The sequence below is a fragment of the Molossus molossus genome, unplaced genomic scaffold (genome assembly GCF_014108415.1).
Source record: "Molossus molossus isolate mMolMol1 unplaced genomic scaffold, mMolMol1.p scaffold_m16_p_14, whole genome shotgun sequence".
Lineage (NCBI taxonomy): Eukaryota > Metazoa > Chordata > Mammalia > Chiroptera > Molossidae > Molossus > Molossus molossus.
In genome coordinates, this window is record NW_023425349.1 from 52,571,577 (window position 1) to 52,599,276 (window position 27,700).

General features: G+C 39.8%; 1 protein-coding gene across 3 annotated transcripts in view; it reads left to right on the forward strand.

Annotated features, from left to right (window-relative positions):
• The first annotated feature begins 7,882 nt into the window (after positions 1 to 7,882).
• The window catches only part of DOCK8 (dedicator of cytokinesis 8), a 209,001-nt gene continuing 189,183 nt past the window's right edge, over positions 7,883 to 27,700 (forward strand). Inside the window, exon 1 of one of the 3 annotated variants that reach the window (XM_036261842.1) lies at positions 7,883 to 8,001. Coding sequence is in view for 1 of the 3 variants with exons in the window: in XM_036261840.1 (XP_036117733.1) it covers positions 11,667 to 11,719 (53 nt within the window). In the remaining 2 variants the exon portion in view is untranslated. Of the gene's footprint in view, positions 8,002 to 11,511; positions 11,720 to 27,700 lie in introns of those variants that run through there. The other 2 variants (XM_036261841.1, XM_036261840.1) reach the window with 2 other exon arrangements.

Sequence of the window (27,700 nt, forward strand, 5' to 3'; positions counted from 1 at the left end):
CACATAGCAGGTGCTCAATAAATAGTTTGTAGAATGAATGAATAAATGAATAAAGTTATACATACACCTCTATCTGAATGAAAATATTTTCTCAACTAAAATAATGTTCTAATGATATTTTAATGTTTATCAAGCAGGATTTCATAAAAGACAAGTCTTTGGTGCTTTTCATTTATTCTTCAGAGCATATATAATATTTTAACTTCAACATATTAAACTGTGGTGTGGATTTCAATCCATGAAGTAAACTCTCACAAGTTTTCAAAATACTTATTAAATTTTACTGTGGAATTTTAAAATGTGAATTTTTATTTAAATGTAAGTTAAAAGGTCTCTAAAGTCTCAGATAAAAACTATCATGCTTTGAAGTCTTTCGTTTTAATTGAAATAATTCCATCGCATAGTTAAATTATAATGTACAATGCAAGATATACTCAGAAAAATATTTTTGATCTCCAGTTGTTACTGTGAATGGACCTGTTGCAATTATTCTTGAGGCCTATGTGATAAAACTTCTTTTTTTAAAGGAATACTTCCCTGAGGAAGCCCTATTTTATTTTTATTTTTTATTTTTTAAACATATTTTTATGGATTTTTTTAGAGACAGAGGAAGGGAGAGATAGAAGCATCAATGTCAGAGAGATACATTAATCAGCTGCCTGCTGTATGCCCCTTACTGGGGATTGATCCAGAAACCTGGGCATGTTCCTTGACTAGGAATCAAACCAGGACCTCTCAGGCCATGGGGTGACGCTCAATCCACTGAGCCACACTGGCCGGGCTGTGATAACACTTCTAATCATAATTTCTGAGGAACTAGCAAATCATACAACTGTTACCAGAATTTATGCAAAATGCTTCTCAGAAGATGTTGAGTCTTTTGACATTTTATAATTTCAGGTCAGCCAGATTAAAAGAGCAGATTGATGGGATAAAATTTAAAGAATGGGGAAGTAGAGCAAACTTACTCTGAAAAAGCCTAACCTTGTACATAGTCTTTTTTTTAATCACAAAGAATTCAACTGCTTTGTCCTGACACCCAATGCAAGTCATTAGAGGGACTTGAGAGTCCTCCTGTTGGAATTCAACTTGAAATCAAAGAAGGTCTGGGGAGGCCACAGTCAACCTTTGAGCTACCCTTAATGGGAGAGATTCACTGATCAAATATTAACTATCCAGGTATAGTCACAAAATGGCTATACAGTAATGAGAATGAATGGTCTCCAGTTTAAGACAACAATATGGATGAATCTCACAAATACAATGTTGAGAAGACAGAAGTTATTCTACTCAAAAGCAGGTAAAACCTATCTATTGTGTTAATAGTATATTAGTTACTCTACTCAACTGGGAAAGAATATGATGGGGGCTTCTGGAAGCTGATAATATTCTCTTTCTTCAGCTGGTCATTTGTACTTTGGTGTATTTATTTTGGTAAATTCATCAAGCTATACATTTATCACTGTGTACTTCTCTCTATGTATTTTATACATTGAAAATTTTACTAATAACATAAACCTCAACTATACTCTTTTCCAATAATTTACTCCTATCTCAAGAGCTCCTCGTCAGGGAAGAGAATGTCTTGAACTATGGCCTCCCAAAATATGGCTAAATGGTAGGTATGGAAAACTAGGGTAACAGTATATTGAAATATAAATTTCACTGGGGTAACCAAATACAAAAAAATATGATATTCTTAAACCAGATCAGCATATGCAGAATTTGCCAAAGAAATGCTGAGAACCATTTCCATAATTCCTAGATCCCACAGAATTTTTTTTTTTTGCAGTTTTCATTAATTTATTTTTGTTACAGATGTTTCTCCCTTTATCCCACAGAATTTTTGAAGAGATGTTGTTGGAAAGGATTTTGTCAAAGAGTTCCCATTTCTGCCCATGGTTGTGGTGGAGGGGAGGAAATAAGGGAGAGCGACTATTTCCTTCCAAGGCTTCTAAGACAACTTTCAGAGAGTCTGTAAGGACCATTTTCCAGCATCTGGGAGATACAAGGATGACTCCTGACCAAGGATGTTAAAGCAGTCTAGGGCACCAAGGTAGAGGTTGTGTTGGGATCAGCCAGGATTGTCAGGCCAAGGAATTTCTGAGCATTTTTAATGAATAGGATGTGGACCACATAGGAAAAATCCAGCCAAGTGTCTTTTGAAGTCCTGTCCAGTAAGGTCACTTAGAGAGCAGAGGACCCTAGCAAGGGGAACCTGGAGAGGGGCTGCAAATAAACCACAAATGAACAATATGAATAGAGATGTATGAACCAGGTGAAATGACCCACAGGAGAGAAGTCTCCAGGAGATAATCTTCCAAAGGACTCAAGGAAAGTGTCAGCATTGATTATCTGCTGCAGGCACAGAAATTGCGAAACCAGCTTTCAACAGAATCAGTTCTATGAGAGCTTCCTTATATCTTGCCATTCTTCTAACCCAAGAGGTCAGAAACTGGCTGGCCATCTGAGGTGGGAAAAGAAAAGAGAAGTGGCATAACGTGGAGAGGAAAAACCCGCCTCACATCCTTCCCTTTCTTTGAGGCTGCAGGCTGCCAGCCCGAAGCACATCTCAGCTAGGGGAAGATTTGCTTTTCAAGATACGCTGTAGTTTTGATCACTATCTTTGGACATTCTGGTCATAGACTTGAAACTGCATTTGCAACTCAGAGCTGTTATCTAAGAGTAAAAGAAAAATAATGGCACCTATCCATGTTTCCATATAGGACTAGCAAGAATTATCTCCACTGAATGTGCACAAAATTTCTAAAGACCATAAACCTGTCTAGTTTCTGTCCTTCTTCAAATGTATTTAGGGCATTTAGGGAGATTAGTTACTTAAAGAGAGATATCCCACACTGACAACAAATTTCTTGAGAGGTGACTACAAATCAATAAGAAAAATTCTAAGGCTTTAATAGACAAGTGGGATGAGATAAATAGACACCAAAGAAAAATACAACTGTATGTGAATTTATTGAGGAAAAATATTCAACTCATCTAACGAATAAACTTAAAAATTTTAATTTTACCTAGTAAGCTTGCAAAAATTAAAAAATGCTCAGTGTTAACAGGATGAAATAAAAAAGTCTTTTCTATGTGGTTTATAAATTTGCATAAACTAACAAAAGCCAAAATTATGTTTGTAATTTTTAATTTTTTACCTTTAACTTTTATTTTGAAAATTTTTAGTTACAGAGCAAGAACTTCTGCATACTGTTGCAGAATTATGGGGTGAACAGTGAACTGCATCTAGATTGACCAATTAATTTATTATTACTGTTATTTATTATTTTATTTGATGTTATTAATATTACAATTATTATCATTATCATCATCATTAATGATTATTTGAGAGTAAGTTGCAGACATTATACCATTCTGTTCTTTTGCCTAAATACATCAGTGTGTGTTCCCTAAGAATAAGGATATTCTCTTACGTAATATGAGGTAAGTATCAAATTTAGGAAGTGTAACTTTGACACGATACTGTTATTAAATACATAGTCAAGATGCAGATTTTTGCCAGTTGCCTCAGTAATATTATTTGTAATATTATTTTTCCTGATCCACAATCCACTCCAGCATCCTACATTGTCTTTGCCCTGTCTCTTTTAATCTGTACCAGTTCTTCAGCCTTTTTTTTCTTTCTTGACATTGACATTTTTTAAAGATGAACAGTTCTTTAGTAGAATGTTCCTCAATTTAAATTGGGCTATTTCCTCATAATTCAAATCAGTCTTTTTTTTTTTTTTGGCAAGAGTTTATAACTTTTGACCTAATAAATTCCACTTCTGGGAATCTATTATGAGGACATAATAGTAAACATGTAAAAACAAACAAATAAATAATTTGTATGGTTTTAAAGCAACAAAGTGTTGAGTAATAATACAATCACAGCCAACCTGTTCTGAGATCATATTTGATATCCAACAGTATACTCTGCCCTTATTGTGCATTGTCTCACTTAATCTTCTCATTAAAATTGGTTATGGCAGCCTCTGTTCACTGTTCACCCCACAACTATTCTCCCCTTTATTCCTCTTCAGTTTTGGCAGCTCAAGAGAATGCATCAGTAGTTCTAGGTCAACCCACTCCTATCTCCAGATACTCTTTCCCAGCCTCCCTTGCAGCCGAGGAGAAGCATCAGATTCATTTCTGGCCAGTGAGTTCTAAAGGCTTGTTTCACTGGAGGACTGCTGGGAAGGGCAGTCCTCACATGGAGAAAGCCCTGACCTGCTTCTTTCTTCCTACTTGGGGTATTGGTGCTTGCTGTGCCTGCTTGAGGTCATAGGACCATCTCGTAGCCAAGAGATCATAAGAGTGACAACCTAAGGCGCATGTGCTAAGAATGGCAGAGTGGGGGAATGGAAAGAACTAGGATGCTTGATGGCATTATTGAGTTGCTCACCTAGTCCTGAACTGCCTGCCTGTCTTACTAAGCCACTTTTATTTGGACTTTTAGTAACTTGCTGCAATAGATATTGCAAATAATGATAATAGGAATAATTACATGTCACTATAAGATTTTTTTAAAATAAATGACTTATTTTTTTTATTTTTTTCTTTATTGCTTTTACAGAGAGAGGAAGTGAGAGTGATTTTACAGAGAGAGGAAGTGAGAGGGAGAAAGAGATAGAAACATCGATGAGAGGGAACATCGATTGGCCACCTCCTACATGCTTCCCACTGGGGATTTGGCCCACAACCCAGGCATGTGTCCTGAACAGGAATCGAACCAGCAACCTCTTGGTGCATGGGTTGATGCTCAACCACTGAGCCACACCAACCGGACTATAAGAATTTTACATTATTTTATCTTTATAACAATCCTAGAAAGAGGTACCACTATTAACCATGCTTTAGAGGGGATGAATGTACACTGCAGCCCAGAATAGAAGCCCACCACTGAATCCCAACAAGCATGGATCAGAGCCCAACTCTTCCCTCCACAGGGTAGTGTAGGGGTGGGGCCAGGGAGGAGACAGTGCAGCATTTATCGGATGCCTGGAAAATTGCCCAGACATAGGAACAAACTGAGGCATGGGGAACTGATTCTTCCTTTATGAGGAAGAAAGTAGACAGATGGGGAAGTGTGTAAATGGAGAGGCCTGAGAATTCAGGGAGAGAGCTGGGAGTCAGGAAAGAGGCAGTGACCATGTCCACATGGGGCATTTCAGTGAGGACAGGGGTAACCAGACTAGAGGACCAGCACCTGACTCTCTCCCCCAGAAACCTTCCCTCTCTCTATGGGGTATGACTTTGGGAACATTGCCTAAATCTTCCTGTAAAGAACTTCATATTTCTTCTCTAGTGTCCGATGTGTGTGCTCAGGGTGAGGAAGATAAGGATGGCAGTGCCAGATTGAGGAGGCATAATTCTGTCCACCCTGTGCCTGTACTATACTGGACAGTCCTTATCGTGGACTGCCAGGTGGCAAGAGGTAGACCTCAAAAAACAGTGACTGAGATACAGAAACAGCTATCACCGTTTGGTGATTTTCATAGCCTGTGGGATAAAGCCCGAATTCCTTGATAGGACCTCACACTCAGGCCCTGCCCCCTTTCAAATCTTCATTTCTTGCCACTTCACTCTGTGCCCCTGAGCACCCATCTCCCTTTTAATTCCTGGGATAGGTGGTGGTGTCCCCAGGTTCCCTGCCTTTGCATACAGTGCTCCTTCTGCCTGGAATATCCTGAGCATATGCCAGTGCCAGGTCACTGTGTCGGCAAAGTCATTCTTCCTCAGCGTCAGCCTTTCTGCCAACACCCTCTCCACAAGAATAAATCATTTCCTCTCTGTACTTCCTCGTGCTCACAGCAGTTTCTGTGGCAAAACACTCCCGAATAGCCACATGGAACTCCAGCCTCTTTCATCCTTCATAATGTGTCTCTTTCCTACACCATGAGTCCTAGGGAGTCAGGGAACAAATATCACTCATTGTTGACCACTAGTAACAGTCAATACAGATGTCTGACATCAGGTAACCACTTAGTAACTGGGGAGTAAATAGAAGGCACATAAATAATGAGAGAATTAATTTATCCATTATTTAATTCAAGGTCCTTCCAGTTATAAAATTCTATGGTATGACTATTCCTATTGAATATAAAATAGCATTGTACATCAGAATATGATCTAAACCTAAATCTGCCCTGGCTGGTTTGGCTCAGCGGTTACAGCGTCCGCCTGCGGTCCGGAGAGACCCTGGTTCGGTTCCCGCTAAGGGCATGTACCTCGGTTGCAGTTTGTCCCCGGCCCTGGTTGGTCGTGCAGGTGGCAGCCACTCGATGTGTCCCTTTCACATCGATGTTTCCCTCTCTCTCTCTTCTTCTCTCTCCCTCCCACTCTGTCTGTACAAAAAATGGAAAAATGTCCTCAGGTGAGGATAAAAAAAAAAAAAAGAAAAAGAAAATTAGGAAATCTAAATTCTAATATCTGAGCTACAGCTGGCTTGAAATACCAGTACACAAAACTATGTCCTTGCCCTGGTTTGTTTGGCTCAGCGGTTGGAGCGTCGGCCTGTGGACCAGAGAGTCCGGGGTTCGGTTCCCGCTAGGGGCACATACCAAAAACACAATACAAAAAACTTTGTCCTCAGTTATAAGACAACAATAAAGATATCTATTTGCTAGTGCTGGTTTTATTTCTCAGCCCAAGAGAGAAATACAAAACAAAGCTGGGAGACAGTCACAGAATAGCCCAACTGAAATTCTCGAGAGGATAAAATAGATTCTTACTTCTTTCTGAAAGACATGTGAAACCTGGCCACTCATTCAAGTTCAATTTAATAAAAATGTGTTCAGTGTCTGTTGTGTTCAATACTGGGTCAGTTAGTTATTCATTCACTTATTCAACAAGTACTTAATGAATACTTACTATATGATGGACATTTTCAAGGCAATAGAAATGGAGCATTGAATAAATAAGACAAAAAAATCCCTGCCCTCATGGAACTTATATTCTAGAAGCATGAGAGATACCAAACACACAAATAAATAAAATATATAGTATGTCAGATAGTGATAACCTCTTTGGAAAAAAAGTTGAAAAAGGAGTTAGGAAGCACTTGGACTTGGAAAGGGGGCATTGTAATATTAACTAGATGGTCTCAGAAGGTGACATTTGAACAGAATCTGATGGAGGTCTTGAATAGCTTGGGGAATAAGGAAGATGTGCAAATGGTCATACTTTTCTCTATAGTCCTATGGACCTTGCATTCCATTAGACTGTGTTTATTGGTGACCACCTATACTTTTAAACTAATTAAAGGGTGCTGTCAGACTGAAAGAGATACTCTTTTAGGTAGGGGTGGGATTTAACAACTTGACTCAAACCTTGAAGGATGGCAGGTGAGTTTGGCAGAAAGCATTACATAAGCAGAGGAGGCCCTCGGTCAAGAAAAACACTCTTTTTCTACTTCACCATGGAGGTATGGGCTAGAGCTAGTTACGTGAAGTGGAGAAGCCACTGTAAGCAAGTTGGAGAAGGTCACACTTGACTGTAGAGACTATGGGAAGCCACCAAAGTTAATTGAACAGGAAAAAAATGTGATAAAACAAGTATTTTATAAAATTAATACAGTGGTAGAGTCAGGTTCATTAGAAATAAGGAGACGGGACAGGCAAGGAGGACATTTTAAATCTTATATCTGTTATCCAGATATTAATTTATCAGGGGCCGGGTGGAATCAAAGCAGAAAGAACAGTGATAATTATAAAGCAGTGATGTTTATAAAGAATAAATAACAGGCCTCAGTAGACGATTAGATCTGAAAGGTAAAGAAGAGGAAGGAAGTGAGAGCCTACATATTCATAAAGTTCAGAGAGGCAAGCGGATGGCGTCGTTCTGAGACCAAGTACTGCGTGATCCTGACAGTGACTCGCTCAGAATCACAAGTAGTGAAAAGCCGAAGCCAGAACCCAGATGTCCTGCTCTTCCCCCACTACCTGACTCCAAAGTTTCAAACCTGGCAAACGGAAATAATCCCAACAGAAATGAGTGAGTATGGAGGGATAGCAAGCTTACAATTAGGTAAAGGAGATGGAGATTTTTTTAACGTTTGTGGAATTTAAATATATTCAAGTGGAAATATCTGGGAGATAGGCAAAACTTCAGGATTGGAAATGACTCTGTCCCTTAGTTTGTGATTTAGGGCAAGTCACTTAACCTCTCTGAGCCTTAGTTTCCCCCGGTTGCAAAGTAAGGATAATGTTAATTACTTAATAGCTGTTATAAATTAATGGATTTGGTTAATTAATTAATGTTTGCTACGAGCTTGGAACAGGCCCTGGTACAAGGTAAATGTTATTTATTTGTTAAATGTTGGCTTTCCGGGGAGGTAAGAAGAAGATATGGTGAAAACTAGAGGATAATTTGGGATGATTGACTTCTGTCGGTCATAGAAGTCAAGGGAGGAATCTTATAAAGGTGAAAAAAAACCCAGGCCTGCTGCTGTGGCTCATCATCCTATGGACTGAGAGATCCCAGTTCAATTCCCGGTCAGGGCACATGCCTGGGGTGCGGTCTCAATCCCCAGTAGGGGCTTGCAGGAGGCAGCCGATCAATGTTTCTCTCTCACATCAATGTTTCCATCTCTCTCCCTTCCTTTTTCTCTAAAAAATCAATAAAAACATTTTTAAAAAAAATCAAATGTACAAAGATGCAGAGAAAGAGGAAGGCCAAGAGAGGTCACAAGGCCTTCGAAATATGCTTTGGAAAATAGGCATTTGACTAAATTAGTGGACAATACATTCATGGTGAATTGTTAAAGGCTATTAAGAAAATTTGGAGTCCTTTCTAACCATCAGAGAGTTACGGCATGGAGGATGGTAGTCCTGGCCTATATTTCGTAGTTGGGTACCAAATACTAAGTAGAATGAAGCTGATATAAGATGGGAGATTTTATGATTCTGATTATACACACACACACACACACATGTATATATGCATACACACACATATATACATATATGTGTGTGTATATATACATATATATGTATATATATAAAATTCTCCGAATTTGAGATGCTGTTATTATATATTTTTTTGTGTTTGTATGGAAATCTGTATATTTTCACTGTGTATGAAAGTGTATATCACAAACACTCAGAAATTCAGATAAGTGTATCTAAAAGGCTGACTTACTACACAGTGAACTGTAAAGACCAGTTTAAAATTTTTGCTCTGAATCATCTGTTTGTTCCTGGTTTGACAAAATACTTACAGAATTGTTGTCTTGGTGGTTTTCTACCTAAATGTTTGCTTATGAGGGGGAGCAGAGCTTGCCACCCTAAAATATGCCTTTTGAGATATTATTTTAAGCTGGTTATTTTTAAGAAAAGACTCAGGAAAAACCTTTGACCTTCCCACAACTGCTTGAAAGTATTTAGATGGAGAACTGCTCCCAAAAGGGATATATCATCATAGGCAACTACAGTTTAATATGAACCAGTTTGACAGACCACGAGGAACCTAGCAAGTCCTTGACCAAAGTCCCCTCTGTGTCCCATTGTTAAAGATGGTCCAGCAAACATTTATCTACCAAACATTTGCTCTTCCAGCTTCATATATATTGCCTTTCTGACCTTTGAATTTCCAAACCACAACCCCCTTCTCCTTAGCTCAGGGTGGAACATGGCATATAAGGTTCAACTGCCCCATCTGTCCTCCAGCCCCATGTTCTTCTGGAAACCCCCGTGTACCTATGTAATGGATTTGGTTATTTTTCTCCTGTTAATCCGTCTCACGTTAATTTAATTATTAGTCAAGCCAGAAGAACTTAAAAGGAGAGAAGAAAAATTTTTTCCCCTCCTTTACTCTTATAAATCTCAGTGCAGTAAAAATAAATAAATAAAAATAAAAAAATACTTAGGAGAATTTAGAAAGTCAGAAACTCCACATCTCAAAAACCTTCTTTTTTTGGACCTCTTTTCATGCTCATGTAATGTTAGACTCACCTTTGTCTTACATGCTTAAAGGCACTGATATTTGGGAGCAAAAGTTACCTAACCAGCTCTGCAGTGTTGCTAAACTACCTGAGGCAGCCAAAACCAGAGAAAGGAAGGCCGTGGGAACAGACCAGATTCAGTGCTTAGGTATTTTAGCAATAGGTTGTAAATTGCACACTAGCACTGTCCAACAGGAATACAATGTGACCCCCATATGTGAGCTACCTATATAATATAACATTTTTCTTTACTGCAAGCCACATTTTAAAGACAGAAGAACAAACAGGTGAAATTATACAATAATATTACATATTATAATGTATTATAATATATAAATTTACCTCATATGTGAAAAGTATTTTAACATGTAACCAACATAAAAATCATTAACAAGATATTTTGCATCATTTTTTAATATTTTCAAAATTTGGTGTATATCGTACACATTCAGCACATCTCAATTCGGACTAACCACTTTGAAAGGTCAACAGCCACACATGGCTAGTGGCTACTACATTGAACAGCAGTACAGCTTCAAATAAAAAATATCTTGCTTTAGTGTTTTATTTAAGGGTAAGTTGGCAAATAGAGACTATATTTAGAGAGGGCTCTAGTATAGCAAACCTTAGTGCAAACCAGTAACTCGAAATAAACACGGACTTTTCCACTCCGGTGAGCATTGGGACTTTCTGATTTTTCTGGAGTTTGGGGCTGGGCTTCTTAGTAGACTTCTCAGTCTGAAACTGAAATAACTGAAATAAATGGGGCTGCAGCATATTCTTGAATCACAGCAAAGCCTCATGCAGTGTATCTCTGGCGAAAACCATTTAATTCCACCTTGTGTGTAATATATAATGTTTATTCCTTGGATGGATTATTTTTATTTATTTAAGGCGAGCAGGAAGCATGATGGACATACCGTTTGTAACAGTTGATTTGTATTCGGAAGTGTTCACTGACTCATTTTGTTTTTGTTTGTTTTATTATTGTTGAAAGTATTATAGCTGACTTCCCTTTTCCCCCCATTGACCTCCTCCAGCCGCTCCCCCTGTCAACCCCACCCCCACTCCCCACCCCCACCCCCACACTTTCACCGAACTATTGTCTGTGTCCATTGATCATGCATATGTGCATATAAATTCTTTGGCTAATCTCTCTCCCGCCCCCCCCCCCTTTTGTTTGTTTGTTTTTAATCTGCCTTCTCCCAGGCATGGGGTAACCTCTTCATGAGACCTAGCGTAAAGAATTCCCGGGTTGGTTTCCCGACTTCGCCAAGTCCGTGGGGCGGGCGGAAGGAGCAGGTTCCCTCCTCTTGCCCACATGCCCTGGCAGCCTCGCAGTTCGGGCAGATGGAGTTTCCGGCCTTGCTCAGTGGTCGCCAGGTCATCCACCCGCGCTCCGTTCTGCCTGAGGTCAGGGCTCCGGGAAGAGCGCGCCTTCGGTCGCAGCATCCGGAGGGCAGTCCCGCGGCGCGTCCACACCCTCTTCACCCACCGCGTGCCAGGCTGGGCGCCGGTGGCTGGGCTCGCCGCTCCGAGGCTGGGCCCTCCCCCGGGGTCATTTCAGCGCTGAAGGTGGAAATGCGGAAGTTTCCAGCCACCAGTGACAGATGAGGCTGGCGCCTTGCTCGGTATGTGCTGCAAGGGCTCCGCGGTGCCCCGGGTCCCCGCCGTCCTCACCCCTCGACCCTAAAGGCCGAGCGGCCGCGGGCGCGCCATGGCCACGCTCCCTACCGCTGAGCGCCGCGCGTTCGTGCTCAAGATCAACAGGTAAGACGCGCCTGCAGCGCTGCGGACGCGGCCGCCCGGTCCTAGCCGGCCGAGCGCAGCGCCTGGGCAGCTCCCGGGGCCGAGTCCCTGCGAGTCCGCGGCGGGGCGCGCCTGAGACCAGGTAGCGCCGGTCCCCTTAGCCGCTTCGGTGGGGCACCTGAGCGCGCAATGGTCCGTGCGTGCATCGGGCTCAGCCAGCACCTCTCCGAGAGTCCCAGCCCTCTGGCGTGTCCTTAGCCACCAGAGCCCCTTCTCCAGGGCCTCTTCCCTAATCCCCCCTCGCCCGCGCCGCCCTTGGGGTTCTGACAGGTGGCCAGGCCTGGGAAGTGTGGAGGAGGCAGGGTTAAGGGTGCTGGGCACTCCACAGGGTTTCTTATAAACTGCGCCTCACTTAGCGGCTGCTCTGAGAAGGGGCAAGTAAAGAAGTGGTTGAAGTGAGAGTTTTGCTCTGAGGCAGCTGCTTCAAGGCTTCAGTTGTCCTGAGTAGGGCTCTTTGCCCTTTCATTTTATTTTTCCAGAAAAAGTTTGGCTCCTGCTGACATGGCTATTTTTATTCCCTGGTCCAAAGGAGCCATGAAGTGGAAAAAGTGATATTTTAAAAATTCTCCATTTAAATAAACAAAAGGAATGGCCTGTGGCTGACATTTTTACATTTATAGCGCTCCAGCAAAGAACTAAGGACATGGATCCAACTCACCATCCAATTCATAATCAAAATTGTACCAACTAAATGTAAGCACACTCACTGCTCCAAGTTCTCACCAGAGGTGCTTTAACTGCAGTTTTTCCACCACTGAAAACTGCTGACAAGTGTTTGGAGACATTTTTGTCTTCCCCTGAGAAATCTAGACTGTCTGGTTAAAAGATAATATGAAATTCGTCCTGAAGGTCAACTTATTATTCTACTGCCCTTACTGCTCTAGGATTTGTTAGTCTTTTAGCTGAGCCTTTGAAAGTCTGGTTTCACAGGAAGTTTTTGTTTGTTTGTTAGTTTGTTTGTTTGTTTTCTGGGCTGCTAGTGTGTGAAGAGGTTTCAAAGAAGGAATTAGAAGCCCAGAATAAGGAGACGTTAAGAACTTCCAGAGGGCATATTGAGTTTTATAGGCGATTTTATTTCTCCCTACTGTGTAGCTGTGAAGCAAATCATTTCGCTTACCTATTTGTTCATCTTTAGAATGAGTTAAATTATTAATGCATTCTATATATTAATGTTGGAGGCCAAAAGGTACTAGTCAAAAGGTATGAGGTACATCAGAGATCTCCCTATGGGGACTTTGTTTTTTTCTGCATTAGGTTTCACAGCTGGAGGAGCAATTTATTTGGGGGTTGTCACTGGACATGGTTGCTACTCTTCCATCCTTATAAATTGAGGTCAGGAAATGTGACTGAGACAGAAAAAGACTGTGGGTTGGATGAAATTAATCTAGGGAGAGCAGCAGGACCTGAACTAACCCTATAGGCAGTTTTGAAAGCAGCAGTGAGAATGGTGTGGCCTGGTTGGAATCAGATCTTTTTGCAGATGGGCTCTCTGTTACAAATTAACTATGTAACAATGGGTATGTTATTTAACCTCTCTAAACTTTGGGTTCTTTATATTTCAAATATTCATTGTACCTAACTTTTACTACTGTTTAGAAGATTAAGTGACCTAATACCTACAAAGTGCTAGTAGTGCCTGGCTCAGAATAAATGTTAGCTATCCTCATCAGCATTACTATCAGCTTCATCATGGTCATCATCATCTCGATTATTACGTCTTTGAATTTCTAAGAAAGAAAGATAGGAAGAAAAGCTGGAGTTGGAGGACTTCCCATACAGAGACCAGTTTGGGCTGGGTATGTTGATGCCAGTGGCTGGTTGTAACTGTCTTGGGGTAGATGTTCTCCTTCATATACCCTCTATCCCTCTATGAGAATATCAAACACACCCAGTGGAAGAGAATGTGTGATACAATCTGACCAAGAAGAGCCCCGCTCAAGTTAAGTAAAATATAAAAGTTTCCCTAATCCTCAGGCAAAAATAAAAATTGGGTAGTCCTATTTTGGTGTTTTTTCCCCCTTTTGAAATATTTTGTGTATGGGGTGGAAGAGCTATGCTAAGAAGGTTGGCATAAATTATTGTTTAAAAGAGTAGATTAATAAGGGCATGCATGGTATTAATATAATATTAAAATTCACTATTTATTGATTACTTACTATGTCCCAGACATTGTATTATATTTTTAATGAATTATATTATGAAATCCTTACAAAAATCCTATGAGACTCACATGAAGCCTCATATAGAATAGGAAAATGAAGCTTGGAGAGGTAGTTGCATAAGGCCATGTAATTTGTTCAAGGCCACACAAACAGAAGTGGTAGAGCTAGAATTACAAACTTCTCCAAAAACTGTACTCTTAATTGGTCATAAGCTATTTTGACCCATGTATCTTAAGAATTTACTTTAAAAGCAAGAGGGAATTAATTTTTTTAAAAAAATCTCAGTAGCAGCACTGGTAAATTGTTCTCTATATTCTGGTCAGTGTTTAATATGTAAACAAACTAACTGTGATATTTTGCAATTTTGAAGTTGAAAAATAAAATGTTTTCCCTTGTATGCCTACCTATTTTTTTTAAAAAATAGATCAACTTAAGTAAGTAAGTTGACTTACTTACATAAGTAAGACAGTGTTGAAATATGGCCATCAGTACATTCAACATGGGTTCATGTTTTTTCACCTTTCTACTGAGTAATACGAACTACCCCCTAAAAATGTTTATGGGGTAGAATTAATGTGCTGCCTGTTGAGGAAATATTGAAATCTGATGTATTTTATTTGTAAAGAGCCTAGTTCTGCCCACACTAACCCCATGAAAGAGTGAGCAGACTACCTCACCGTAGGAAAAGAATGTCTCCATGGTTCTCACATTCTGTGGCTTCTTGCAAGCAGCATTGCCCATAGCAGGGCCCATAGCAAGGGAGGGACCTGGGAATGCCTACCAGTGCCCATTCCCACACGATTGCCCTGATTGTCTCATGCTAGATTTCCTTGTGTTGGGAATCATCATATAAGACTCTTTTTGTCTTGTTTTGAGCTCCAAGTATAATTGTGTGACTTATTATGGTTATCCATTTCTCTAGAACCCACAGCTCAGGAAGATATAAGAGAAAAGACCCCTCACTGACGTTTTCTGAGCTGGAAGAACAAACTTTATTTTTTTTAATAGTGTTATATACTTGTCCTTATTTCAGTTTGTCATTGAGTTTCTGTGCCCAAAGAAAGACTAGACCTGAATTAGGCCATTCATAATAATGTTTGCATTTGGGATTTCAGACACTGCTGCATTAAATGTCATAATACTGGTTTTGTACGAGCACCAAGTCTTATTAACTACCTTTTTAAAAAAATAGATTTTTTTTTCTTTATTGATTTCAGAAAGAGGAGAGAGAGAGAGATAGAAACATCGATGAGAGAGAACATCGACTGGCCACTTCCTGCATGCTCCCCCACCCCAGGAATCAGACCCACAACCTGGGCATGTGCCCTGACCAAGAACCAAATTGGCAACCTCTTGATGCATGGGGCAATGCTCAACCACTGAGCCACACTGGCCAGGCAAACTACCTTTTCTTCTTACTGGTATTTAGCACTTTCATAGCTTATTAAAATATTACCAATATTCTGAAAATTCATTTTTAAAAATCTTTGTTTCTTTCTAACACAGAATACATGTAGAACTTGATCAACTATTAAAATAAGATAATGAATTTGGGTAAAGAGAATAAAAGTGCAAAATGAAGAAAAAACATTAATGATGCTAAGGACAGAAAGGAATGAATAATAATGGCTTACACTTATATAATGGTTACTGTATGGCAGGTACTGGTCTAAGTCTTAACATAGTATAACTCATTTACCCCTTACAAAGTAGGGAAAATACTATCTCCATTTTACAGGTGGAGAAACTTAGCACAGAGAAAGTATAAAAATTGTCCAAAGTCACAAACAGCTAATTAGAGCTGGGTTTCAAATGTAGGAAGCCTTGCTCCAGAATCCTCTCCCTTAACCACTATACCATGCTGCTATCTCAGTTTTATCTTAAAATAACAATAAAATTGACATTTATTGACTATTTACTGTGTAAAAATATATATCTTCATTTCATCATGTATAAAAGGAACAAAATACTAAGCATGATAACCACCATTAGCGAGTGGTTTATGGAAGATAAAAACGAGTAAGAGGACAGATTGCAATAATTTGGGGCATAAGGACCAGAACAAGTTGAAGGTCTAGAGATCTTCTTAAGAAGTATTTGCTACTTTTGTCTGCAAAGATGATGCAAGCATAGCAAAATGTATGTACTTATACATATAAATGTATGTCTGCAGTGTACAGTGCTGTTCTTTAGTAGTGATGGCAGGGTGGGGTGTTGGTGCTTTCAGGAATTTATTCTTTTGTTCGATGTGTTCTAGACCGAAGACCAATACTAGAGGCTTCAGGTAATTGAAGTCAGAATTTTGGTCTTTCACATTCAGAATACTTTTCTTTCAGATTCTTGGGAAAGCCAATTGAACTTCCGGCATCTTGTGCAATTGAAAAAACTTGCTAGGGTGAAATTTTGAGCTCTGACAATTCACATGTATGTATAAAGCTAATGTTTACTTCTACGTGGAAAAGAAAATACAATTACATCAAATGGTTACCTGGGAAGAGATGTAGAGCTCAGGAGGACTAGGTCTCCTATCTCAACTCCCCACCAGAGCTAGTGATGGAATGAGATGATGTTTAAAACACCCATCTTTCTATCTTTAACAGGGACCTTGAGAAGGCAGGCATGTGACAATACTCAGACTTCTTGCTGGAGAAGGCTAAGAAACAGGAGCACTTCAGCTCTCTAGGCTCTAGGAAAACACAGCAGAATTTATACAGCATGGTTAAGTGTGGTCCCTGTTCTTCTGGAGTTTGCATATTAGTAGTACAGTTTTCTGTATTGACAGTTTGGGGGCACACAGAATAGAAACAGGTTGAAATCTCTGAAAGTATATGGGAAAGTATCTGTATGCGTGTTTGGTGAAATCAAACAAAGTGGTAGAGTTAGCCCAGGGTAGAAGACAGTTACATTGTGTCCCACTGTGTTCAGATCAAATGCAGGATCAGAAAACAGAAATGGTAGAGGCAGAACCAGTTCTTCTGTCCTTTATTCCTTTCCTTCATGTTCATCATTTGAAATAGAAAAGTACAGCAAGCAAACATTTCTACCACCCATAAATCACAGCTGTTAACATTTAGATGTGTATCCTTCTATTTTTACAAAAATGGGATCATATTGTATATACTGCCCTAGGATATGCCCTCCACTGGGGATCAGGCCCGCAGCCTGGTCATGTGCCCTGACTGGGAATCCAACCAGCGACCTCTTAGTGCATGGGTCGATGCTCAACCTCTGAGCCACTCTGGCTGGGCGGATATATATATATATATATATATATATTTAATATGAACAACTCTCCATGTCAATCAATGTAGACTTACATTATAATTTACATAGGTTGTGTAAAGTTGCCTTGATTCAATATGCAATGATTTATTGAATTAATTCTCTATTATTGGGCCTTAAGATAGTTTCTAATTTTTTATAATAATATACAGTGCTTGATGGATCAACCTTACACATACATCTTTATATGTTAGTGAAAATACTTCCTTAAAAATGTCTAGGAGTGGAATTACTTGTCAAAAGAGAAACATTTTTCAAGCTTTTGATACACATGGCCACATTATCTCCCAGAAAGGTTATCTCTGTTTACTCTCCTACCAGTAGCCTTAGGTTCACACCCTGCTGGGTTTTATCATTCTTTTAAATCTTTATTCAAAGTTTTGACCCCTTCTCTTCAATGTATCTGACCTCTTCCTGCTTAACTTCTCTCCCAGATCCCTGCATGACCTCTGAAGTCGTTCTTTGGGGATTAAAAGAGTCATGCATTTCTCCTTTTTCCTTTGCCTTTTATACAACTAAAGATGGTGGTGAGCCCTGGCCGGTTTGGCTCAGCGGTTAGAGCATCGGCCTGCGGTCCCGAGAGACCCGGGTTCGGTTCCCGCTAAGGGCACGTGCCTTGGTTGCGGTTTGTCCCCGGCCCTGGTTGGTCGTGTGGGTGGCAGCCACTCGATGTGTCCCTTCTCGTCGATGTTTCTCTCTCTCTCTCTTCCTCTCTCTCCCTCCCTCTCTATCTGAACAAAAAATGTCCTCGGGTGAGGATAAAAAAAAAAGATAGTGGTGACCACTGTCTCTTACTTCTGTTTCTGTTTATTGAATAGGTGGGTTAATAATAACAGTAGATTTTTCTAGCAACTTAGTCCTTTCTTGATTCTGTTTTAGACTCTAGTTGTCACACTTTCTCTTGCTTTTACTTTAACAGTATAATCCAATCTACCCTTCTTTGCATAAACTCTAGCCCTTTGAAATGAAATGACAAATAGAATCCCTGTCTATTATAAAATAAGATTCCAGATAACATAACTCACTGTTTGTGTTTTCCTTTGAATCAGAATATAGAGAGATGAACTTATTCCGTATGTTTTTGGGTTCCTCTTCCTCTGGGATTGACTTTGGGGTTAACACAACATCTTAATATCATTCTGCTCAGAAACCTCAAAAGACTTTATGAAATTCTCCTATCATTCCCATCATACAATGTATATAATTCATTGTTCTTCCCATTGAAAGTCCAAACATAAAAACAGCAGACAGTTTACCTAGTGGTATTCAGGCTTAACTGGAATAGATTAAGAAATGCAGAACTATAAATTAACCTACCTTTCTGCTTTCTCCTATCTCTTCACTTTCTGGCACATGGATGAGTTAGTAGGCTTGTAAATCCTAGGCTGATTAGTATGATTCATTCATTCCCTCCAGCTATTTAGGGTTACAATATTCTAAGTCCTGTGATAGGCCCTGGGGTGGTTGGAAGAAGTCATGGCCTTGTCTGCAAGGAACAAGAGGTTAACCCAAAATCATGGACTGAAAAAGGAGGGAGACTTCCCTTTGCCTCCTAGCCCTGCGTACTGGGTGGTCATCTTGGGGGGGGGGGGGGTGTCCTACCACTTATTCTAAGGATAATAGCATAATCCAAAAAAACATTTTTGGAAATCCATTTTGAATTGCTCTTGGAGACTGGAGTACAATTGTTTTATTTTATTTTATTCCTTTTTATTAAACTTATTGGGATGACATTGGTTAATAAAATTATAGGTTTCAGGTGTACAGTTCTATAGTACATCATCTGTTTATTGTATTGTGTGTTCACCACCCCAAGTCAAGTATCCTTCCACTGGAGTAAATTATTTTAAAAAAATAAGTTCAATGGTATGAAATCTTTTTCCTTTGAGGGAGAATTTGCTTTTTTTCTTGGAAGGTGTCAAAAATATAGAAAATATAGATCATAATGTGGCAAGTGGCTGAGGGCCCACTGACCAGAATTAACAAATATTAACATATGTTCATTTTTGCTTTAGATATTTTTAAATTAAAAAAGAGAACATTACAGATGTTAAAAAACAAAACTCATCCACGTTGATTTGAAGATCTAATTGGCTTTATTATACGATTTATGAATTGGGCAGCATCCCATCTAGCAACAGAAAGGCACTCTGAGGGGTTGTACAAAATGGAAGGTTTTTATAGGCAGAAAGAAGGTAGTACTAAGAGGTTAAAAGAGTATTATTTCAGGCAAAGACATTTTTTTCTTAGGGAAAGGAGGGAGTCTTATCAGGTAGAATACCTCACTAGTATTGTTCAGGAGATAGTGGTTTAAAATTCCACTCCTGGAAGAGGCTGAAATTGCAATTAGGTTAGTCACTATCTTTTGGTTTGGTCATGTGGTTTAGCAAAAGTGACTCCATTTTGGCTGTTGTTTTTGTGTGTGTGTTTGTTTTAACACAGATAAATTTGAAGTCACCCTTTGTTCTTCTCACCATTCCTGTTCTCTCTTCTTTCCTTCGGAGGTCAGCACTATCTCCAGGTCGCACTTTTATTGGCGGTGTGTGTGTGAGTGCACGCGCGTGTGAGCGGTGGAGTGTGCACCTATCTATAAACAATATATTCTGTGGTTTCTGGAATGAGCCATAGTGATTAGTAGTCAGGCAAGCCAATTAAATTACATAATATCCATATGAGTTAAAGGTAAGATGGGACTATACACTAGTGGAGCTATGTTTTAGATGCCCCTTTAAGTATTTCTGAAAGCAATTGAAAAGAGGAATTCCAAAAGTGACTTGGCGCTTCTTGTGTGGAATTATGAAGAACAACAGTTATTTAGGGGTGTACATTCTGGTCATTTTTTTAGTCATTCTTTGCATTATTATAGTCATAGTGCTCATTTCCTGGAATGGCCAGGAAATTTTTAAAAACATTCTTTTCTCCATCAGATGAATGTACCCCTGGGTTTTCATTTAATCTGAGATAAGCATTTGAGTTGATAACATGTTTATTTTTACATAACATGGTTTTAAGTTTATTTAAAATAAATAAAAGATTTTGTCTTGTTGCCAGGACATTTGATTAAGGAAAGTACGTGGGTTAGCAAAGGAGGAGGATATTTGCTCAAAAGTCCTGATGTGGTTGTTTTGGTCTTGGTAGGACTGAATGGGCAGGCTTGATTTTCCACTGTGCAGGGAGATAGAGTTCCTGGGCTGCACCATACCTCAAATTAGACAAACCGGGAGGAATGCCCCTGGGGAGAAATGCTTTTCCCCCAGTTTCTGCTTCCCCTTGCTACTGCACAGGGCATTCATTACTCAGCACACAGCAAACATGTTCTTTGGCGGAACTCTTAGAGTTCTCTGTACTCAGCTCTCTGCTGTGGACTGAGAGCACTCAGGAGAAGGTGGGCTCTCATTAAGATTACCTACCTGGGGTTCAGGGTTCATTTAGAAGGCAAACTAGAGTTGCCTAAGGGGTGCTAGTCATCATGCAGTAATTTACATGAGAATGCCAGTCCATTTATGTTAGTAGAAAAACGGGTTCAAAGTCCACTAAAAATGTACCTTATCCTATTATTTAACATTATGTTGTTTCAAGGCAGTGGTGACCATCTGTTCTTCGTGGAAACAATATTGTCACCTCCTTGTTGACAATCTGGCTGGTTTGCTTCATCTCCTAGTATTTTAATTTCATTCCGAATGGCTACCTGTTCTCCTAGTACCCCTTTAGAAGGAGTAGCCAACTTACCTATTGTATTTTGTTCCCTCTCTAATAATTTCATTCAACTTAATAATACATTTTTTGATTGCTTATGACTTTTGTAGGTATTATGAAAGGAAAACAAACAAACAAAGCCAAAAACTGGTATACGGTCTCAGAATTCAGCTGGACTGAGCAGGTTAACATAAATGCAAAAGATACCGAACACAGGAGGTGGTGTTTGTGCCTCTGGGTAAGGGTTAATAACAGGAATGTTGCAGCCCTGAGGGGTGAGGAGGTGAATGACAGAAACCCATATAGTGGGAAGAATAGTGGGAAGAATAACTATTAGTATGCAGAATGGATTGGAGGGGGTTGCATAAGAGAGATAAGGAGGGAGGTTCAGCCATTCCAATATGAGGTGATGAGGTCTGGGAATAGGCGGGGGTAAAGAGAATGGAAAGAAAAGGACTATGTCTCCAGGTACTTCAAAGGGAATCAGATGGGCTTGAGAAGCAACTAAATATTTATTCATTTGCTCATTTTGTGAAGCCTACTAAATGCCTGGCAGCAGATTGAGCCTTAAGTAAGACAGGCAAGGTTATTGTTCTCAAAGAAGTAATTTTCCAATGGGAAGACTGTAAATAAAGAAATATCAGGCACAATAAGTGCTATGCAGAGAATGTAAAAGGGCCATAAAGGGGGTGTGGATGCTATAGAAAGAATGGTCAAGGAAGGCATTCCTGAGGAGATAACTGGCCAAGACCAGGCAGGGGAATTGGCAAGTGCTGGGGCTGACACAGGAGAAAGTCTGGTGTGTTGGAAGACAAGAAAGAGCCAATGAGTGTGTCTGAAGTAGAGTGTATGAAGGAGAGAGGGGTAAAGATGAAGAGAAAAGTAGACAGAAACTAAATACAAAGAGGCTGTATATGCCATGGGAAGGTTAAATGTTATTCTAAGTGCAGTGGTAAAGTTTTAGAGCAGAGGCATGATGTAATTGACTTTTGTGTCTAAAAGATCACTCTGGTTACCATGTAGAGAAGCAAGGAGAGAGCTGGGAGGTGGTGTATCCTGGGGAAAGATGATGGTGGCAGGACAGAGCTGAGAATACAGAGGGAGAGAAGCAGTCAGCTCTGGGATGTATTTTGAAGATTAGGCTGATGGATTTGATGTGGGGTGGGGGACAATGGGAGAAAAAGAGAAATCAAGATGTCTCCAATGATGGAGAGATGGGTGGAAGATGATGTGTTGAACAGAGATCAGAAAGACTGGAGCACGATCAGGCTTTTCAGGTGAATCAAGAGTATAACTGAGGACATATTAAGTCTAAGATGCATGTTAGAAATTCAAATCGAATTACCTACTATATGTAGTTTTGTTTCATAATTTGAGGCTTGGGAGAGGTCAAAGCTGGATATTTAAATTTGCAAATCATTATCGTATGATATTTTTAAATAAGGAAGGAAAAGAAAATATTTAAATTATCTTGATAAGTTTTTTAACAGCCACAAGCTATGTATAGTATGACATTTTAATTAAAAAATAAATATGTATATTTCTCCCTACAGAGAGAACATGTGTAACAAGAAGGGCACCAGAAGCACGTATGCCCACATGTTCTAAGTAATAGTATTGATTTAGATATATATTTCTTTTTTATATTAATTTATTTTTGTTACAGATGTCCCCCCCCAGCAGACACCCTCCTCCCTATCCCGCCCCCCACCAAGCACTGTTGTCTATGTCCATTCGTTATGCATACAAGTTCTTTGGTTTATCTCGTCCCTCCCCCCTGGCCCTCTCCTCTGAGGTTTGTCACTCTGAACCATACTCCTTTCTATGTCTCTGGGTCTACATTGTTCATCACTTTTTTCTGTTCATTATATTCCACAAATAAGTGAGATCATGTGGTATTTATCTTTCTCTAATTGTGTTATTTCGCTTAGCATAATACTCTACAGATCCCTCCATGTCGTCTCAAAGGATAAGAGATCTTTCTTTCTTACAGCTGCATAATGTTCCATTGTGTATATGTACCACTGCTTTTTTATCCACTCATTTATTGTTGGACACTTGGGCTGCTTCCAGATCTTAGCAATTGTAAATAGTGCTGCTATGACTATCGGGGTACATCTATTCTTTCTGATTGGTGTTTCAGGCTTCTTAGGATATATTCCTAGAAGTGGGATCACTGGGTCAAATGACAGTTCCATTTATAAATTTTTGAGGAAATACCATATTGTTTTCCATAGTGGCTGCCAGTCTGCATTCCCACCAGCAGTGTACTAGAGTCCCCTTTTCTCCACACCCTCGCCAGCACTTGTTGTTTGATGATGTGTTGATGACCGCCATCCATTCTGGCAAGTGTGAGGTGATACCTCATAGTCGTTTTTATTTGCGTCTCTCTTATGATTAGTGACATTGAGCATTTTTTCATATGTCTCTTGGCCATTTGTATGTCCTGTTTGCAGAGGTGTCTAGGTCCTCTGCCCATTTTTAATTGGATTTTTTGTGTTCCGTTTGTTGAGTTGTACTCTATATGTTTTGGAAATTAACCCCTTATCTGATGTATTGTTGGAAATTATGCTCTCCCATATAGTGGCTTCACTTTCCATTTTGATGGTTATTTCTTTTGCTGTGCAGAAGCTTTTTAGGTTGATGTAGTACCATGTATTCAATTTTTCCTTTATTACTCTTGCCTTAGGCATTGTATCAATGAAAATTCTGCTGCGTGACATGTCTGAAATTTTGTTGCCTACGTTTTCTTATAGGACTTTTATGGATTCATGAGTCACATTTAAGTCTTTTATCCCATTTTGGGTGTGATTGTAGATACCTATTAAATCCATTTGATCTAGTGCATCATTTAGAGTCTCTGTTTCCTTGTTAATTTTTTGTCTAGAGGATCTATCCAGTGATGTCGTAGGGTGTTGAAGTCCCCTGCTATGATTGTATTGCTGTTGATTTCTCCTTTGAAGCGCTCCAGATGTTTTAAAATATATATTGGTGCGCCTATGTTGGGGGCATATATGTTTACTAAGGTTATATCTTCCTGTTGGATAGATCCTTTCAATATTATGTAGCGACCTTCTTTGTCTCTAGTTATGGCCTTCATTTATCAGATTTGAGTATTGCTACCCCAGCTCTTTTTTCCTTTCCATTTGCTTGGAAGATTTTTTTCCATCTCTTCACTTTCAACCTATGTGAGTCTTTTGTTGTGAGGTGGGTCTCTTGTAAACAACATATATATATGTGTGTGTGTGTCATACTTTCTTATCCAATCAGCTATTCTGTGTCTTTTGATCAGAGCGTTCAATCCATTTACATTTATGTTATTATTGATATGTACTTATTTAATGCCATTTTTGTTTATTGTGGTTCTGTTTTTCTTCCTATTTCTTCTAGTAATTACAGCAGTCCTTTTAACATTTCTTACAGTGCTGGTTTGGTGCTAATATATTCCCTTAGCCTTTTTGGGGGGTCTGGGAAGCTCTTTATTTCACCTTCTATTTTGAATGATAGCCTTGCTGGATAGAGTAGTCTTGGATTCAGATCCTTGTTCATAACCTTGATTACTTCATGCCATTCCCTTCTGTCCTGTAGCGTTTCTGTTGAGAAGTCAGCTGATAGCCTTATGGGAGTTCCTTTGTAGGTAACTTGTTCTTATCTCTTACTGCCTTTAGGATTCTCTCCTTGTCTTTAATTTTTGGCACTTTAATTATTATGTGTCTTGGTGTGGGCCTGTTTGGGTTCTTCTTACTTGGGGCTGTCTGTGTTTCTTATACTTGTATGCCTTTTTCCTTCACCAAGTTAGGGAAGTTTTCTTTCACTATTTCTTCAAATATATTCTCTAATCCTTGCTCATTTTCTTCTTCTTTTGAAATTCCTATGATGCAGATGTTGTTATATTTCATATTTCCCACAGTTCTCTTAGGCTGTCCTCTTTTTTTTTTCCTTTTGGTTCACTGACTGGGTGATTTTATCTACCCTGTCTTCTAATTCACTGATCCTATCCTTGTCCTCCTGTACTCTGCTGGTTATTTCTTACATTGTGTTCTTTATGCTATGTCATTCTTCATTTCCAATTGATTGGTTTTCAGTGCTTCTGTATCTTTACCCATGATGTTGAGCTTCCTCATGATTATTACTTTGAACTCTTCCTCTGATATCTTGCTCAATTCCCTTTCATTTATTTCCTCTTCTGTTGAATTATCTCGTTCTTTCATTGGGGATTTGTTTCTTTGTTTCACTATTTTGGCTGTCTTAGTGGGTGTTGTAGCCTGCTCATTTTTACCTGTGGGTGTTGGTGTTCCCCTGGTTGTGGCTCCCTTTACTGGGTTTGGATGAGTGTGGGAGGACCCATGTTAATAAACACCACTATCAAGTTTTACTTTTCTGGGTAGATTTGCAAGCCCAAGAAAGGTTCAGTTATCCTCTAGCTTTTTGCCTGGAAGCTATTAATCTAAGTTATTTGATGAGCCTTGGGTTGTGGTCCTTAACCGAATGAAAAATGCCTCAGGTGTTCAGGGTAAGAGGATTTCCAGAGGATGGGGCAGATAATGAACCTCAATTTGCTGGTTGTTAATGAACCTCAACTTGCATTTCTCTCACCTGGCCTGGTGTTGTTAAATTCCTGAGGGAAGGGCTGTTGGTTCTCCCTGGGGCTCTGAGAAGGGGCTCTTTGAGCATGATGGCTACTGTCCTGTGAGGGAATGATTCAGCAAAAAACTTCCACTGCTGTCCCAGCTTGCCAAGCTCCTGAGTCTGCCCACACAGTTCCAGTCCAGTCTGCCCTTCTTCTGCTGGAGCCTAAGGTGACTGGCTGCAGCTAATTTAGTGCTCTGTCCTGGCCTTCTGCGCTGTGGAACCAGCTTGGGATTTTAACCCCAAGGGAGCTGCTCACAGCTAAAACAACTGCTGTCTGTAGGCTCCCAGCCTGCCCTCTCGTGTCTCCACAGATCCTACCAGGCTCGATTTTGTGTCCTCTTTCTGACCATGGTTATATGGGTCCTCTCCAGCTGCTTTTCTATTGGCACCCCCCCCCCCCACGATGATTAGTCTTTATTTTCGTTGTAATTCCAGTTTGGTCCTGGGAGATGGTCTGTGTATCTTCCGTTCACTCCAATGCCATTCTGTGTATCAGATACATATTTCACATGCAAGATTTTTGCTTTCTTATATGTGAAATATATATCTAAAAATAACATATTTTTGCTTACTTGCATGTGAAGTAGATGTATATCTCAGCAGAAGAAGGGATTTTTCTAATTTTCTTCAAGGACTTCTTTTGTAATAAATAAACTTATATTTATTTATTTTTTATCCTCACCCAGGACATTTTTCCATTTTTTGTTCAGATAGAGTGGGAGGGAGAGAGAGAAAGAGAGAGAGAGAGAGAAACATTGACGTGAAAGGGACACATTGAGTGGTTGCCACCTGCATGACCCAACCAGGGCTGGGGACAAACTGCAACCAAGGTACATGCCCTTAACGGGAACTGAACCCAGGTCTCTCTGGACCATAGGCTGACACTCTAATCGCTAAGCCAAACCAGCCAGGGATAAACTTATATTTATAGAAAAGACAACACCAACATTGTCATTCTGGGGAAATTGGATAAAGATGTTGCCAATGAGAAATATGAAAATTAGGAGTTAGTTAATTTTGGGAGGATGATTGTGTACTTCTCTTGAAGAGTTTTTAAGAGAATATAGTAGACTACACATTTACATATATTTGCTCTCCCTCCCGTGAGTGGATTTTACTTTCACATTGCTGAAGGTGATGGGGTCACTTTGAGGTGAAGCTTTGACATCCAGCCTGGCCTCTGTCATGTCACCTTTTCCCTAGTCTATACAACAAGCAATGTTCCAGACAGAGGCTGATAGGTCAGCCTGATCCTGGAGTAGACAGCTAGAACAGAGCTATCATTGCTGCCTGGAGGTCCTTGTTTTCACAAACCAATAAGATTTGGGGATTATTTGTTAGCACAGCATCACTAAGCCTACCCTAAATAATACAGATGAGCATCAAATCTGCAACATTTTCATCAGGTAGCTTGAGGTGTAGGCTTAGGACTTGAATGATAAATCATCAGAAGTTGGGGGTGGGAATGAAGAATAGACACCTTTTCTAAGGGGGAAAGTATAGTGGAAGAGAAAAGGATTGGGTGTAGGTGAAGAGTCACTGCCAATTGGTACAAGAAGGAAGAGGTACAAAAGAGGAAGAAGAATTTGGCGAAGAGATGGCTGACTGAGGCAGTATTAGAAAAGGGAGCTAACGGGGCAGTTACAAGATCAAACGCCAAATTATGAGGACAGAGAAAGCGCCATTGGATTTGCCTTGACAGTGGTCAGTGTGAACCTCTGAAGCAGCAGTTTTTGTGGAGTTGTGGGAAGGAAGTCAGATTTCATAGGGTTACAGAGGGAGTCAGTGCAGAGGAAATGGAGGAAGCTGGTAGAGACCACTCCTTTAAAAAGTGTGGATGAGGCAGAAGAAGAGTGGGACAACAGTAACCAGAAGATTCCCACAGGCGCTGGCTTTTACACGGATAGAGTATACAATGCTGAACAGAGCATGCTCTGATCTTCAAGAAAGCATGTCTCATTCCCGTAAAATGTCTTACGTATGGATAATCGGAATGCCCGATGCTGTTTAATGTATAACAAACTTTGCTTTGCAGTAGCATTATGGCTCCTAACAATAAGTGAAATATCCTATTTATATATTTTCTTCCTAGGAGATTTGGACTCTCTCTTGCATTGTTATCTTTAAGAATGTAATAATCCTTTCTATTTTATTATCTGTACATTATCTT